Source organism: Chelmon rostratus, chromosome 18 (assembly GCF_017976325.1).
Source record: "Chelmon rostratus isolate fCheRos1 chromosome 18, fCheRos1.pri, whole genome shotgun sequence".
Lineage (NCBI taxonomy): Eukaryota > Metazoa > Chordata > Actinopteri > Chaetodontiformes > Chaetodontidae > Chelmon > Chelmon rostratus.
In genome coordinates, this window is record NC_055675.1 from 21,766,713 (window position 1) to 21,780,656 (window position 13,944).

Below are 13,944 nucleotides of genomic sequence, written 5' to 3' on the forward strand. Positions count from 1 at the left end.
ATGTGTGAAAGTACAAACGTGGCGAGAAATGTTTTTTTTTACTCCGTCAGTTTATCCCTGCAGCCGCGGTTCTGGTCAGGTCCCGTCGCGCTGTGGTCCTTCACAGCCGAATCCCTGCTGCTGTCTGTCACCGGCTGGCGAAAGTGGAGGCGTTCGAGCGTCTCTTGTCCCTCACAGAGCGACGACTGCGTGACCCCTGACCCCCGGCCAAACGCTCGCTCGCTGCATGTAGATGCCTGCTCCTGCTGCTGCAGCTGACACTGGGTCTGTCATCGCTGCTACTAATAGTTTTACTGTTACTGCCACTGGAGTTGTGCCGCCATCACTTTTAGTGTGAAATGCGATAACAAGCAATAAAAATGGAGCACAAACCAAATATTCTATTCATATTTATTTGAAAACAACAATCCATTTTTTCCACTTCTACTGCGATTCCTCGTTGCAACTGGGTTCATACATGATATTTGTATTAATTCCACAGAACACCATCACAAAAGTTACCCTTTTATATGCACGTTTACCTTTTTTTTGTCCTTTTTTTTTGTATTGTCGTCATTTCTAAACAATGACTTGTGCTTTGATATCTTTGAAAGAGAGAAAGAGATTTTTTTTTTAAAGACATCATTGTCGTCATGATAAGTGTACATCAACAGAGGGAGGATCGAAATAGAAAAAAGGCGTGAGAAGAGGATATACTGGTCGAATACACACTGATACAGAATACAGAGATACACACTCACATTGCAGCCTGCCCGACTCCACCCAAAACTGTCGAGAGAGAAAAGAGTTGTGTCGCTGAAAACACCACAACCTCCCAACCGCTCCCTTCTTCTCCTGATTTTAGGATTTTTAAGTACGATCATTGTTGCCTTGCAACAAATACACTCCCTGCTGGTGAGCAGAGTTTTGGCTAAATATTGCTTAGCTACACAAGAGATATCCAGGAGAGGAGGAGGGATCACAGAAGGGCCAAAAAGCAGTGCAGCAAGCCTCAGTGTCACAACTTTAAATGTATTATTGTGATTATTTTTCAGACAATTTTGGGGTTCAGAGCGCAGAGCGGTTCTCCTCCTAAACACTTCCACTGCAATCAAAGTTTGCTGCAAAAACCTGACCCGAGTGCCGGAGCTCTCATAGCCCACATCCTACCAAGTATAAGGTGCATTTGTCTGAGCGTTTGGTGTGTTTGTATGCGCGTCCCCCGGAAATAAAGCCGTTAAAAGATTGGGTGGGTTGATTGCCATGGCCACGATGTGCATCAATGCCAAAACAATGTATGCGTGCGTTTAGGGGAGTCGACTGAATATTTACATGGACTGGAATGTTTCCCCCGTTCACCAAAACCGTGTTCATTCAGGCAAAGCTTTTCAGACTGCGGCGCCACTTTGAGCCATCTCGCGGAGGCGGTGTTGGGGAGGAGCGTGGGCGTGTGCGTGTGCGGGGGGGGGTCAAAACCAACCAGTTGAGCAGAATGCCGCCGTGCAAGAAAAGGCATGTTCATTCACTTAATGCTGAGAGCAAATCTGTGCCTCGTAAAAACCAAATAATACCACGAAAGTAATTAAAAAACAGGAAAAATCACCAACCAGGGACAGGCAAAGAGCAGCAGAGGAAATGTACAAGCAAACTACCATAACCTTAATGTGAATGTCATTCTAAATGTTAAGTGCAGATAGATAGATAGATAGATGGATAGATAGATAGATAGATAGACAGGTTGATAGATTCTATATACTGTATGTATTCATATGCTGGGTAAATATTCTGGTAAATCTTACTTCTATGTGTATATACCTCCAAGTAAAGGGGGCTCACTTAGACGTATATAAATAGGTCTAACATATAAAGCCATATTACAGTGTACATATCCTCGCCCTAATGTAAGCGATAGCAAAAAACCCATGCTTTACATAGAAAAAGGCATCCACGACATTTAAGAAAAAATGTACAATTTATGAAACATGGTAACAATAATAAATAGTATTATAGAATTGCTGCTGTACACAAAAAAAGCCATTTTTAAAATTTCACTCATATAAAAATATGTTTTAGTGCAACCGTACGTAATAGTAATATCCATAACTTCACATCGCTTGTCGAGACTTTAAGGTGTCCACAAAAAGAAAAGAAAAGAAAAAGAAACAGGAGGTGGGGGAGGAAGGAGGAAGGAGGAGGAGGAGGAGGAGGAGGAGGAGGGATTGCATTTATTACAAAGCTGATACGCAAATCGTGATAGTATTGTATTTACATTTACCTTCCTGCTTTGTTTGCTTATAAGAATATAAGCAAAAAAAACAAACACAAGAGATTAAAGAAAAGGCACACACATAGCTGTCTGATTTTTTTTCTTTTTTAACGTACCGCTTCATCAGAGTCTTTTTTTCTTGTTTTTTTGTTGTTGTTTTGTTTAGCAGATTTTGGTCGGGCTCATGTGTTGGTGGGAGTTAACATCCATGTGGAACCGTATGCAGATCCTCCTTAAAGTCTTTAAATAAGAACGTTTAGAGAGCAGGCCCCGGTCAGAACAGGCATGCTGTACACAAACATTAAAACTGCAGAAGTCCATTTGAGTTTTAGTCGTTTTTTGACGAGAGCTGTTTTTCTTTGCAGTCGTATTTATGTGTGTGTGTGTGTGTGTTTCTGAGAGAGAGAGTATGTGTGTGTATAAACGAAGTAGAAGAATATGTGTGTAAAGTGTGCAAAAGTCATTGTTCTCTCTCTGTTGCACTTCATCCCTTCCTATTATCCAAAAACAAACGAGGAATCCATCGTTCCTCCGCGTCCCGTTCGCCTCCTACGACGCCTCTTTGCTCCTTTTTGTGCTTTCTGCCTCCCTGTCTCTCTCCAGCTTGAGAGGTCTGGACACTGTTGAATGCTGGAGGGTTTCAGATCCGGGGCTGGGAGGGTGAGGAGAGGAGGAGGAGGAAGAGGGGGAGGAGGAGTGAGGGGAGGCGGGGATTGACGGGTAGGGGGGCCTGAGCTCCAGGCCGCTAAAGTGCTGAATCCCGGGACCTTGTGGAGGAGATGGCGAAGGGTGAGGAGATGGCGGCGACATGGAGATGGATGGCGAGCGCTGCTGTTGTTGGGAGTCGGGGGGCAACACAGAAGGAGAGGAAGAGGAGGAAGAAGCTCTGCCTCCATCTTTCCCTTTATCCCCTCTGCCTCCTCTTCCTCCTCTCTCGGCGAGCTCCTCGGAGTCGATGCAGAGCGAGGCGATGGCTTTGGTGCAGGTGTGGATGCTCTCCTCCTGCTCCTGCCTCACTCCTCCTCCCTCCTTCTCCTGCGACGAAGGGCGAGGCGAAGTCGACTCCCTCTGCCTCTCGCCTCCTCCCGCTGCTCCCCCTCGGACGCCCCTCTCTGCGAAGGACGTGAAATGAGGGGAGGCAACCTCGCCGGCGGTGGAGTCCTCCGACGTGCTCTTCTGCAGCACCAGGCGGGACGCGGCCTGCTGCGCCCCCTGCTGGGCCAGAGGGGTGGTGATGGATGTGGGGACGGAGTGTACCATCTGGATCCCTCCGATGGGGATCATTGGGAACGGTGAGCGCACCTGAAATGAAAAGTTTGTTTGAGTCACATGATATTTTCTTATAACTAAATTCACAGAAAATAGTCCCCAAGAAATAAGTTATTTACTTCTTTTTTAGTGACTTTAGCTAAAAACTACAGTAAGCAGCTATTTTAGGAAATTTTATTTATTTTTGTCCTCAACATATTTGGAACGGAGGTCTGATGATTTTTTGTCGTGAGTTGATGGGATCTATTATTTTTGGCTGCAAGTAACTGTACACGTCCACCTTTGTTTTATGGAATCAAATCCAGAGTGAAATAGCACAAAATAATAAAATCATGAAAACAAAATTATTATAAAAAATTAAATACAACTAAATATTGACAATATGATAAAATACTGTATATTAAAAAAAAGAAAAAAATAATCAAAAATGTATTTATGTACAAATTGGAATGAATTTTTAAACAAATTAATTTTTCAAAATAAAATATATTCGAGCAAATAATTACCTGGAGTTGAGAATGGAGAGGAAGGTGACTGAACAAGACTTGGTGAGGAGGGCTGGACTGGTTGCCACGGCTACCGCCCTGGTCCCGTTCCCCTGACGACGGTGAGTCCGGATGATGTTCCTGGAAGCACGAGAGGAGACGAACATGAAAACACGCTGTCGTCTGGTCGTAATCAAGAACCGGCGAGGTGATTTTAACTTTCCTTTTTCCGCAAAAACCCTGAAGAAACCTCACTGTTGATTTTTAGTCTGACATTTGAATTTAATGTCATGGCACAAACCCACAAATGAAATACGCACATTCGCTGGACAGCGCTCGCTACAATAAACACACATTTGAGGCTTTGCGATGGAAAACCAAATATTATGTGACAAAATAAATTAATAAGTCCTGATGAGGAGTGCAAAAACAGAGCTGTGTGGTTGTGCTGGACTGCAGGTGTTGGTGAAAAAACAAAGACAAAGCACGAAGGCTCCGTCAAACATACCGCGCATGAATAATGGTTGTTAAAACAATCCATCATTTGACGAGCGCTTGGTTATCAAAGCCGAGCCAGTCTCGCTCTTTGCTTCACGCTTTGTTTAAGTGGGACCGGCAGCAGAAGCCAGAGTTTGAAGTGGGGTTCTTAAGAAGAAAAACAGCCGTGTTATTAACCACACCGCCGCCAGCCAAGATCCCATTACCACCAAAACCCGGCCGTCCTACCTTCAATCATCCCTCTCTCTAACACACTCCGTCTATCTGACTCGCTCTTTATTCCCTCATCCTCTCTGAATGTTTCTGCTCTGTCTGCCAGACGCTTTCCTTCTCCCGCCTCTGAGAGCTCCTCTGCTCCCTCTTTCTCCTCCTCTTTCTGCCCTTTTCTTCCATCTTCCACATTTCTACTTCAGCTCTGCCACATCGGACCACAGCCCGAGAGGCCCAGAGTTCAGTAAATCACAGCCGAAGTGCCTCAGCCTTCCTGTATTCTGTTTGTAATGTGTAGGGAGTCAAACAGAACCATAATTATTGTAATGTATTTACTCTTCTACCAATAAATCCATCAATTCTATCAGCATAAAGTACGACCATGATTCCAAACCAAAAAAAAACATACATTAAACAGAATTTGATATATTGCTGATCCTTTTGACATAAACTAAACTGAAAACAGCACAGAGACAGTATATTTAATGTTTGATCTCATCAGCTTCATTGATTCTTGTAAATATCTTCTTATTCTGAATCTGGAGGATGGAGCGAGGTTCACCACTTTGTCAACACGTGATTGGATGAACGAGATTAATACCTGGGCACTTCAGAAAACTGCTGTCAGGAAACACAGCTCGTTTGTCAATGATTGATTCTGGTTTTGAGTCGAGGCTGTTTTGGCGTCGATCCCTCACCCCAACTCTCCAAATAAAACTCTCCTGCTCGACTGAAATACCTGACAAATCTAAATTCATAAGCAAAATGTAAAACTGTAGTGAGTGAGCAGCAACAACACAAAGGTAAACTGGCTCCTCAAGTCTTTCCAAAAATGCAGATATTCATTTATGTCATGCAGCCACTTGAGTGAGCCAAAGAGTTTTCTGTTGTCGCTTTAAAACCTTCAGAATGAACCAAAATCTGCCAAAAAATAAAAACTCGAACAAACTCAGCTGTTGAGTACGAGTCTCTGATTTAAAGCTTTCTGGACTCTTACCGTCTCCATTTCTGCGCTGCCTCTGCGACGTCCCAGAGGGTCCAGCTCCGCCTGACCCAACACCCCAGCCTGGTGACCTGGTCTGAGCCCCCGAGATCCACCCTGCTGGCTGCTGGTCACAAGCAAGCGGAAATAACACATTAAATCTTTGCTCTTGGCGCCATATTTTTATTCATTTCAGTATTATTAATTATAGCAAATATCTACATTGATTATGTTCCTGTTTATTCCATAATACATTGTTTCTAATTATTATTATTATTATAAATGATATGTATTCATATTTACTGTTTGATTTTTTTTCTGTTGATCTCTTATGTTTCACATTTTGTCATAATCCCTGTTAGCATCTGTTAGCTGGCCTGTAATCGCTGCTCTTTTCTTGTGTTGTTGTGTTTTGTTTTGCAATAAAAATTATTTAAAAAAATAAAATAAAACCTCCGTCAGGTCCCTCGACTCACCTTTGGTGGTGGAGGTGCTGATGGAGCCCTCGGCGAGGAGAAACAGGCCGGATCATCCCCCTGTGGCGGCCTCGTGGTGAGAGGTCACGCTTGTAGTCTCTTCCTGCGGGAGAGGTGGGTCGAGAGAGAGGGGACAGCAGCGAGAGGTGTCCCCTCCTGGGGGAGAGGTCTCGCCGGTATCCCCCGGACACCCCCAGGTCCCTCTTGGGAGAGATGTGACGGAGAGGAGAGATGTCCCGCCGGGGTGAGAGGTGTCCGGCGTGGGGCGAGAGGTCGCGGCGAGGTGAGAGGTACCGGTGGGCTGAAGGGGAGGAGGAAGGGGAGATGGGGGACGGACAGCCGGAGTGGTCCAGCCCGGGCGAGGACAGGCGGGAGGAGGGGGAGGAGAGGTCTGGGGAGGGGACGGGGAGGTCTTCATCCATGGAGGAGGAGGAGGAGGGCGGAACCAGCAGCCTGCTGCCCAGCGCCCTCTGCAGGCCTCGATGGTGCTCCGCCCTCCCGGCTGCGTCGCTGGGCGGAGCCTGCGGCGTGATCTGGATGCTCGGCACGGTGGTGAAGTAACCAAACAGCGGAGGCTTGGTGGTGTTTCCCAGGAGGTCCGACGCTGAATGATGAGGAAGGTGAGGCGCGGGGTGGGAGGACGCCACAGCCGTGACCGACATGGACGGCAGCCCATACGGCTGCGGGCTGGTGGAGCGCGAACGAGTCTTTGGGGTGGAGTCGCCATCGTAGTCGTCCTCTTCGTCGTCTTCATCATCCACCTCGTCGCCGTCTTCCTCTCCACCCTCCGAGTCGTCGGCGTCTGAGAATTGGTGCTCCGCCATGGCGCCTCTGGAAATCTTCTCAGACCGCTGGCCTTCCTCTCCGACATCTGTAGGAGGAAGAGGAGGAGGAGAAAAGAAAAGATGTAGAAGGTGACAATGAAACAGAAGAGGAGAACAATCCAGAAGCAGGAAGAGAAGAAAGGATGCGTTGAGAAAAAAGAGGACAGAGGAGAGGAATACGATGATGAAGAGGAGAAAAGGTGGGGGAAGAAGAAGAGGAAAAAGTTAAAGTAGAGAAGAAGAAATAAAAAAGGAGGAGGTAGGAGGAGACAATGAAGCATGGTGAAGAAGAAGAAGAAGAAGAAGAGGAGGAAAAAGTGAAAGTAAAGGACATGGAACAGAGGAAGAAGAAAAAGAGTGAGTAGGAGAAGCAGAAGAAACAATGGGAGGCAAAAGTAAAAGTAAAGGAAGCCAGAGAGGAAGAGGAGAATGAGATGGAAGAAAAGGAAAGTAGAGGGTGCAGAAGAAGAACAAAAAAGAGAGAGGAGAGGAAGAAAAGGAGGAAGAGGAAGCAGAAAGAGAGGAAATGGCAAACAAAAGGACAGAAAGATAAGTGGAGAAAGAGAAACATTTTGTTTTAATATGTGGTAACAGAAAGAGTTTAGATGTGAAACAAAACACCACTGAAACCACATTCCCACCAGCTCAAACCAATAAAATATAAAAGACAATAAAACAAGTTATTTGAGACAAAACCCTCGACACTTTGGTTTTTCTGCCGGACGGCCTCCAGCACAATGCTGGCGAGGTCTCAGTGTACCGAGGCTGCCGAGTTACTGTTGGCAGGTAACCAAGCATCACTTTGAGTCTGACTTCATTATAAAACGGAGCTGATTGGCTGAAAGTGGAAAAAGTGGGAATTTGGGGGTGAAAACGTTGGTCCGTCGCTGCGACTCTTCACGAAGAAGAGTCAAAGTGCTGCAGAGAGTTTCGTCTGGCCTGAAATCAAAACCCAAAACTGCTTATATGATCCATATTTTCTGCTCGGATAATCAGTTTTATGTGGTTCTCCTGGGCCTCCTCCAGGAGCAGAGGAGCAGAAGCCGTTTGGAGTTAATAAATCGTATTTAGCCGACTGCTACGAGCGGAAATCAGATCCACTAACACTCGACTACTTTTCCAGTTAGTCTCTTATATACAACAGTTTTTCACAAACCACAAATGTTTATGTCTCGACGACTCACTGACTGGCTTTCTGTAGCTCGCTCTTTCCCAAAAACCCCTGCGTGTGTGTGTGTGTTTGTGTGTGCGTGTGTGTGTGTGTCCCAATTAAATGCCGAGCCAACACACACACAACTGAAGTAAAATGTAATTTGGTGGTCCGCGTGGTGGAAAATAACACCAGCGACCGGTCAGACTCACTTCACCCGCTCGAACATCGATGTTCTGAGTTCGTCAAACCAACGTTGGTTTTCCCTCTGAAACACCTGCTGACAGGTAACACGCTGACAGTGTGTGCTCACCTGGACTCCAGCATCCAATGGAAATGGACAGTTAAAGTGAAAGCACTGAAAGATATCCTCTGACATGTTGGGTAGTTATCTAAACAGACCTGTGGTAAACCCAACAGTTAAACCTCCTATAGATCACCTGCATTATAGGCAGCCAGTAATCTATCAGCTGTATAAATCTTTGGTGATGAATAAACAGATGAGATTACTCTTTGATTATCTGATTCTTGCCTCCACAAGCGCACTGACACGCTCACCTGCTGCTAACTGTAGCTGCAGGAGAGCGTCCGGGACCGACGGAGGTGATTCACAGCGATTTACAGGACGCCGACTGTGACGGCGAATGTGGCGGGCTCAGGCGTGAAGCAGCAGAAGAGCGACTTAATTTTGAAATATACATTGATTTGATTAATTTTTATTGATATTTGTGCTTCTATCAGGGGTATGTAGGCTTCTTAGTTAAATAATTTCCTTTTTTGCGTATTTTAACTGCTTTTACTGTTGATGTTGATGCACAGGGTATTTTATTTTGAAAATCTACCAGATTTTAGGAGTAAATCTGCGAGTTGTCGGCAGATTGGAGGTTATTTATTCTCCTGTTTTGAACCATTAGATGCATGTGATGTCATACTGTGTTGAAATAAATGAAGAAAATGTCTCCTTGCTGGCTGTTCTGACACATTCAGAATCATTTATGTGACTGTTAGCATTGTTGTTAACAGCAAAACCCAAAATGTACTGTATATGTTTAAATAATTCAGTTAACATAGCCAACAACTCGTCAGCTAATGCCTTCAACTAACGACAAGGAAAATCTTTAGTCAGGGCCGTCTGAGAATAATATCATAATATCATAAGAGACTCCAAACAAACGGCGGTCGGATGTTTTTCGTGTATTTTTGTGTGTCGAGTCGACTGTGGCTGTCTGACATGATCCTGACCGTCAGGACGAGCTCTGCTTTCCATTACACTAATTGTCTCTGTACAAGCGCTCCGAGCCAAAGACACTGCAGGCAGCACTCAACAAGACGGCAGGATGTCACTGCAGTTCCTGGAGTGTGTGTGTGTGTGTGTGTGTGTGTGTGTGTGTGTGTGTGCGTGTGCGTGCGTGTGTGTGTGTTTCTTACCTCCTTCATCTGCCTCGTTGTCCTCAACAGAAGACATGGAGACTCCCAACTCCAGACACTTTTTCATATGAGCCTTTGACTTCATGTGCTTCGTCAGGTTTCCTACAACACACACACACACATACACACACCATTTAATGACCCTTCGACTAGTCTTACTGGAAACCAGAGCTTGTTTGGCTCCATCAATGCAGGCTGAAAGAGAACGATGGTGAAATGGAAATAGATGGTGGAAGAAAAGGGTGAGACCACAAAAAATTAGAATTTACAAATTATATATAATTTATACATAATGTAATTTAATGACAAAATGACTCAACCCGGTCTGAACTCTGCTTCAGCTGGTTGAATGCAAAGTCAGTCTGCTGCACATAAAGGGGGGAGTTTAAAGTTTGAAAATCTATCAGGCAGATAATGGCTTTTTATTAAAGATCAGATATCAAGGAGTCAGCATCTTCAACCAAATATGATGGATCCTCTTGTGTTACCGCAGCGACAGAAAACAGCCTCTCTGCATGTTTTATTCATTCATTTAACCACCTACTTCTTAATAATGTTGATTTCCTACTGAAAAATCTGTAAAGAAACGTGTTTAAATAAAGTTTTACAACACCATAATGACTGAAATGGTTTTTCTGCCCAATTTTTCATGAACACAGTAAATCTATATAATCTATACGCATCTGTAGTCAGAGAGTAAAGCTAGCAGGCGTCCATGTCAGAATGGAGACAGGTTGAGTAAAGAGCAGCCCTACCCTTCGTCTTGAAGGCGAAGTTGCAGAACTTGCAGACGTACGGCCGGACGTCGGTGTGCGTTCGGATGTGTTTCTTCAGCATGCTGGGCTTCTTACAGCGGATGCCGCACTCCTCGCAGATGTATTTCCCCCGACCGCGACCACGAACGTAAACATAGTCCTCATTGGATTTGTACCTGGAGGAAAGAGCAGGTAACAAGGATTGTATGGAGCGTGTGTCTTTGTCTCGATCTTTGTAAAGCTGTCGAAATGTCATGCGGCTCACTTGAAAATGTATTTAAAGGAACACTGAACTCTCTCAAAGTGTTATTTAATTATATTGTGTTTTTGCCTTCATTATTATTCAAATTTGGAACGAGACTCATTTCCAGAGCACATGAGGCAGCTCCATCACAGCGAGCTTCGCCCCACAGAGACACCGTGTCCCTGCATCCTCCTCAGAGAGGTCAGAGGTCAGGGTCAGCCGCCCTGCAGCTGGTAGAGGTCCATTGTCATGCATTTGCTGACAACAACATGCAAACCTTCTAACTCCTTTAAAGCAGATAAACTGTTTCTGAAACTGAAAAATGGACGTCAGAAAGTGAGCAACTGCTCTGCTTTACTGATGGAGGACATGAGCCCATGAAGTGTGCAGAGGGAAAACTTCACCATCTCTTCAAACACTCGCGTGGTGTTTGATGCAGCTAAAAATCAGGTCGAACAGGTTGTTTTTTCCTATTTTATGACTAAAATGGAATCTATTTTAGCTTTAATTGTGTCCATGCTGACGTATCATCAGACTCATAGAACTGACCTGCAGAGTCTCAAGATGATTAACAGGGTGCATGTATCAGGAAAGTGTTTTTTCAGATGTTCCTTTAATCTTTGTGTTCTTCCTGAATTGTTGGATACGCCGACCTGCGCAGGCCTCACAGAACTGTTCCAATTAAACAGGGGAAAGAAATCCCTCTTTAGCTGACCTGGTCATAACCCACAGAAATATGCAGCTGTAGTAGAGATGTCTTTGTTTGCAGGGATCACAAGCTAAAAATGAGAGACAATGCAGCATTCCACCTCTGGGTTTTGTGTTCAGAGTCTTTAAGCTGGTGCTTTTTTTCTAAAAAAAGATAACCACAGGCCTCCTTCCAGTCCCACTTCTTCTTTTACAAGATTTTTTCTTTTAAAACCATCACTGTCAGACATGCTTTTCTATCCCAAATGAGGCTTCGAGTGAAACAGCGGACACTTGGCAGCAGGATCAGTGCATGTCGGCATGAGTCTGTCTGTCATGGAGGGAAATTACCACCAACCACCAGTCAAATGCTGGTAAATTCTGTCTGTCTTCGCTCTGCCGCAGAAGCATCACATTCAGGTTCTTTCTGTACGCTGTTTTCTTTGTGGCGGGATAGCCAAAGCGGCTGGTGAATTGTGTCGTTTCCTGCCCTGTCTGCAGTGGCTGGAGGAGGAGGTGAGGGGTAGTTCAGGGCCTCATGTGTTAAAGGAGGTCAAATATCAGGTACATCAAACAATCCGTCTGCATCAGCGAGGGGAAATTTGTCTTTCAACTGCGCCGCGGAGTGGGAAATACCTCTGAACGCTCGTCGAGACGAGTCGAGACGTTTACACAGCTGCGGCCAGTTCTGAAAATGAATTATGGTGATTGTTTTGTTTTATTCTATTTCATTCGCAGCACACGGTAAGATCATAAAGCAGATTGTCTTTCAAACATACTGAAACCTGGACTGCAGCAGGAAGAAGTCATGGATTTGTCTTTCTCCGCCAAAACTTGCACTTGGTGGATGTTTTTGCATGCTGACTTTTGAGTGTGCGTGTTTTCGTGTGTCTGTTTATTACTTGTACGCATGCTGTTTATTCAAGTGCATGAGTGCAGCATGTGTGTGTGTGTGTCTTTGCCCGGTTGCCCTCTTTGTATGCTTTTATCCACTTATTGCTTCTAAAGTGTCCTTTGGGAACAAAATAGAATTACTTCACTGTCTGCTGCATTTAATAACTCCCTGCATGTGTGTGAGTGTGTGTGTGTGAGGGTATTTGCATGTTTGTGTGTGTCTGCACCGTCTGTTCCATTCAGTAACCTTGGTCTTACTGGCTCTACTGTAAGACTATAAAATATTAAGGTAGCGTAGGAATGCCTCAAACTACAGGGGTTTTCTAGCTTTAACTCCCTCGTACAGCCTTTATTTGACTATTTAATGTACATTTTAGGAAATTCCTGTGCTTTCTACATGGAAAATAAGCTTTATGGGACTGTAATTAATTATGAAGGATCCTCGTAGCTTTATTGCTATCAGCAAAACCCTTTTATTGCCTCAAACTCCGTATCAGATTGCTTTGTGGCTGTCACAGTACGTGTTTGACGACGATAAACCAAACTCATCTTGGTGAAATGGAAAATTGTCTCATCACACACCAGATCTCTGAAAAAATCTAAACACTAACAGCTGTACGATGACTCAAAAACTGGAAAAATTATGATTTAAATCTGAAAATATCTAATCAAAGAATGAGTAAAGGCGATGACGGATCTGAGCAAACATGTGATGCCAGCTTGTGGTCGTTTTTAATACTATAATAGTTTCATGAACATATTTCAGTCGATGCCTGAGGGGCCAAAGTTAGTCATTTTGCAAAAGATAACGGTTTCTTTCTGGAGCCAACAAAGTGTTTTGCATCTGTCCTCTTTAGGTTTGCATGAGCTTTATGTTTAGGAACCGGGCTCTAAAAAACAACCTTTTCACAACAGTTAAAGAGCTGCACTCTCATAACACTGCGGGGAAGAAAGGTGCTTTGGTTGCGCAGGAGTAAATATAAATTTGTCCTCTATCTTATCAGTCAAAACATAAAGAAAAGTTTAAATGCAGCAGTCATGAGCCTTCAGTCACTATAAAATAATAAAACTTAAAGAAATAATAAATGCTAGTCGTTATCAGTGAGACACTTGTACCATAAAATACAACAAAGTAAAATACATATAAAAGAAAACTAATAAAACATACAGCCCGACTTCTCTTAATAACATAAACAAACTAAATAAATACTACAGTTGTTGGTCGTAAAAAAAAACTGTGAAAAATCTTTTGAAATACAGCTAATGAGGGAAAGATCCCTCCTCACACCAGTCTATAAAAGTGAGAGCAAGAATTATGAAAGTGGACGTCCAATTACAGCGATGCAGCTCAAGCCGTTAGCCTGTGATGGGTTTACCAGGCTCAGGCTCTTGGCCTGACTCTCACAGGCACAAATTAAGCCCGAAGAATAGGTTGTAAAAGGATGAGTCTTTTTTTATATATACCTAAGAAGATTTTCAGATTAATCATAATGAAACAGATGTCCTTAAAGTTCATACAAAGGTCATCTGAGTTCATTTTTGTTCAATATTGAGCTTTGAGGATGAAAAGAAAAACAAAAAATAATCAGACAGCTCAGTATTCTGAGAGCTTTTAACATTTACTTTTGAATAGAGCTTGAAATGTAGAGCAGACAAATTCAGTCCCAGTAGTGCAGTCTTTTCCCAATCGCACAAAAATAAATAGACTTTTAGTAATAGACTTTCAATCTGCTGCTCTTTACCCCACTGGTCTCCAAGGAGGATGAAACAAACTCTAGAATAATCTGCTTTAAATGA

The 13,944-nt window shown here is 43.9% G+C and overlaps 1 protein-coding gene across 4 annotated transcripts in view; it reads right to left on the reverse strand.

The window, feature by feature from the left end:
* Nucleotides 1-382: 382 nt before the first annotated feature.
* hivep2a (HIVEP zinc finger 2a) overlaps nt 383-13,944 on the reverse strand; it is a 103,429-nt gene continuing 89,867 nt past the window's right edge. For 3 of the 4 annotated variants that reach the window (XM_041958048.1, XM_041958049.1, XM_041958050.1), the window contains 6 exons: nt 10,323-10,498; nt 9,568-9,669; nt 6,166-7,036; nt 5,705-5,816; nt 4,021-4,140; nt 383-3,547 (listed from right to left, as the gene is read on the reverse strand). In XM_041958048.1, the coding sequence (XP_041813982.1) occupies nt 2,795-3,547; nt 4,021-4,140; nt 5,705-5,816; nt 6,166-7,036; nt 9,568-9,669; nt 10,323-10,498 (2,134 nt within the window). In that variant the 3' untranslated portion in view covers nt 383-2,794. The remainder of the gene's footprint in view (nt 3,548-4,020; nt 4,141-5,704; nt 5,817-6,165; nt 7,037-9,567; nt 9,670-10,322; nt 10,499-13,944) is intronic. The other variant, XM_041958051.1, reaches the window with a different exon arrangement.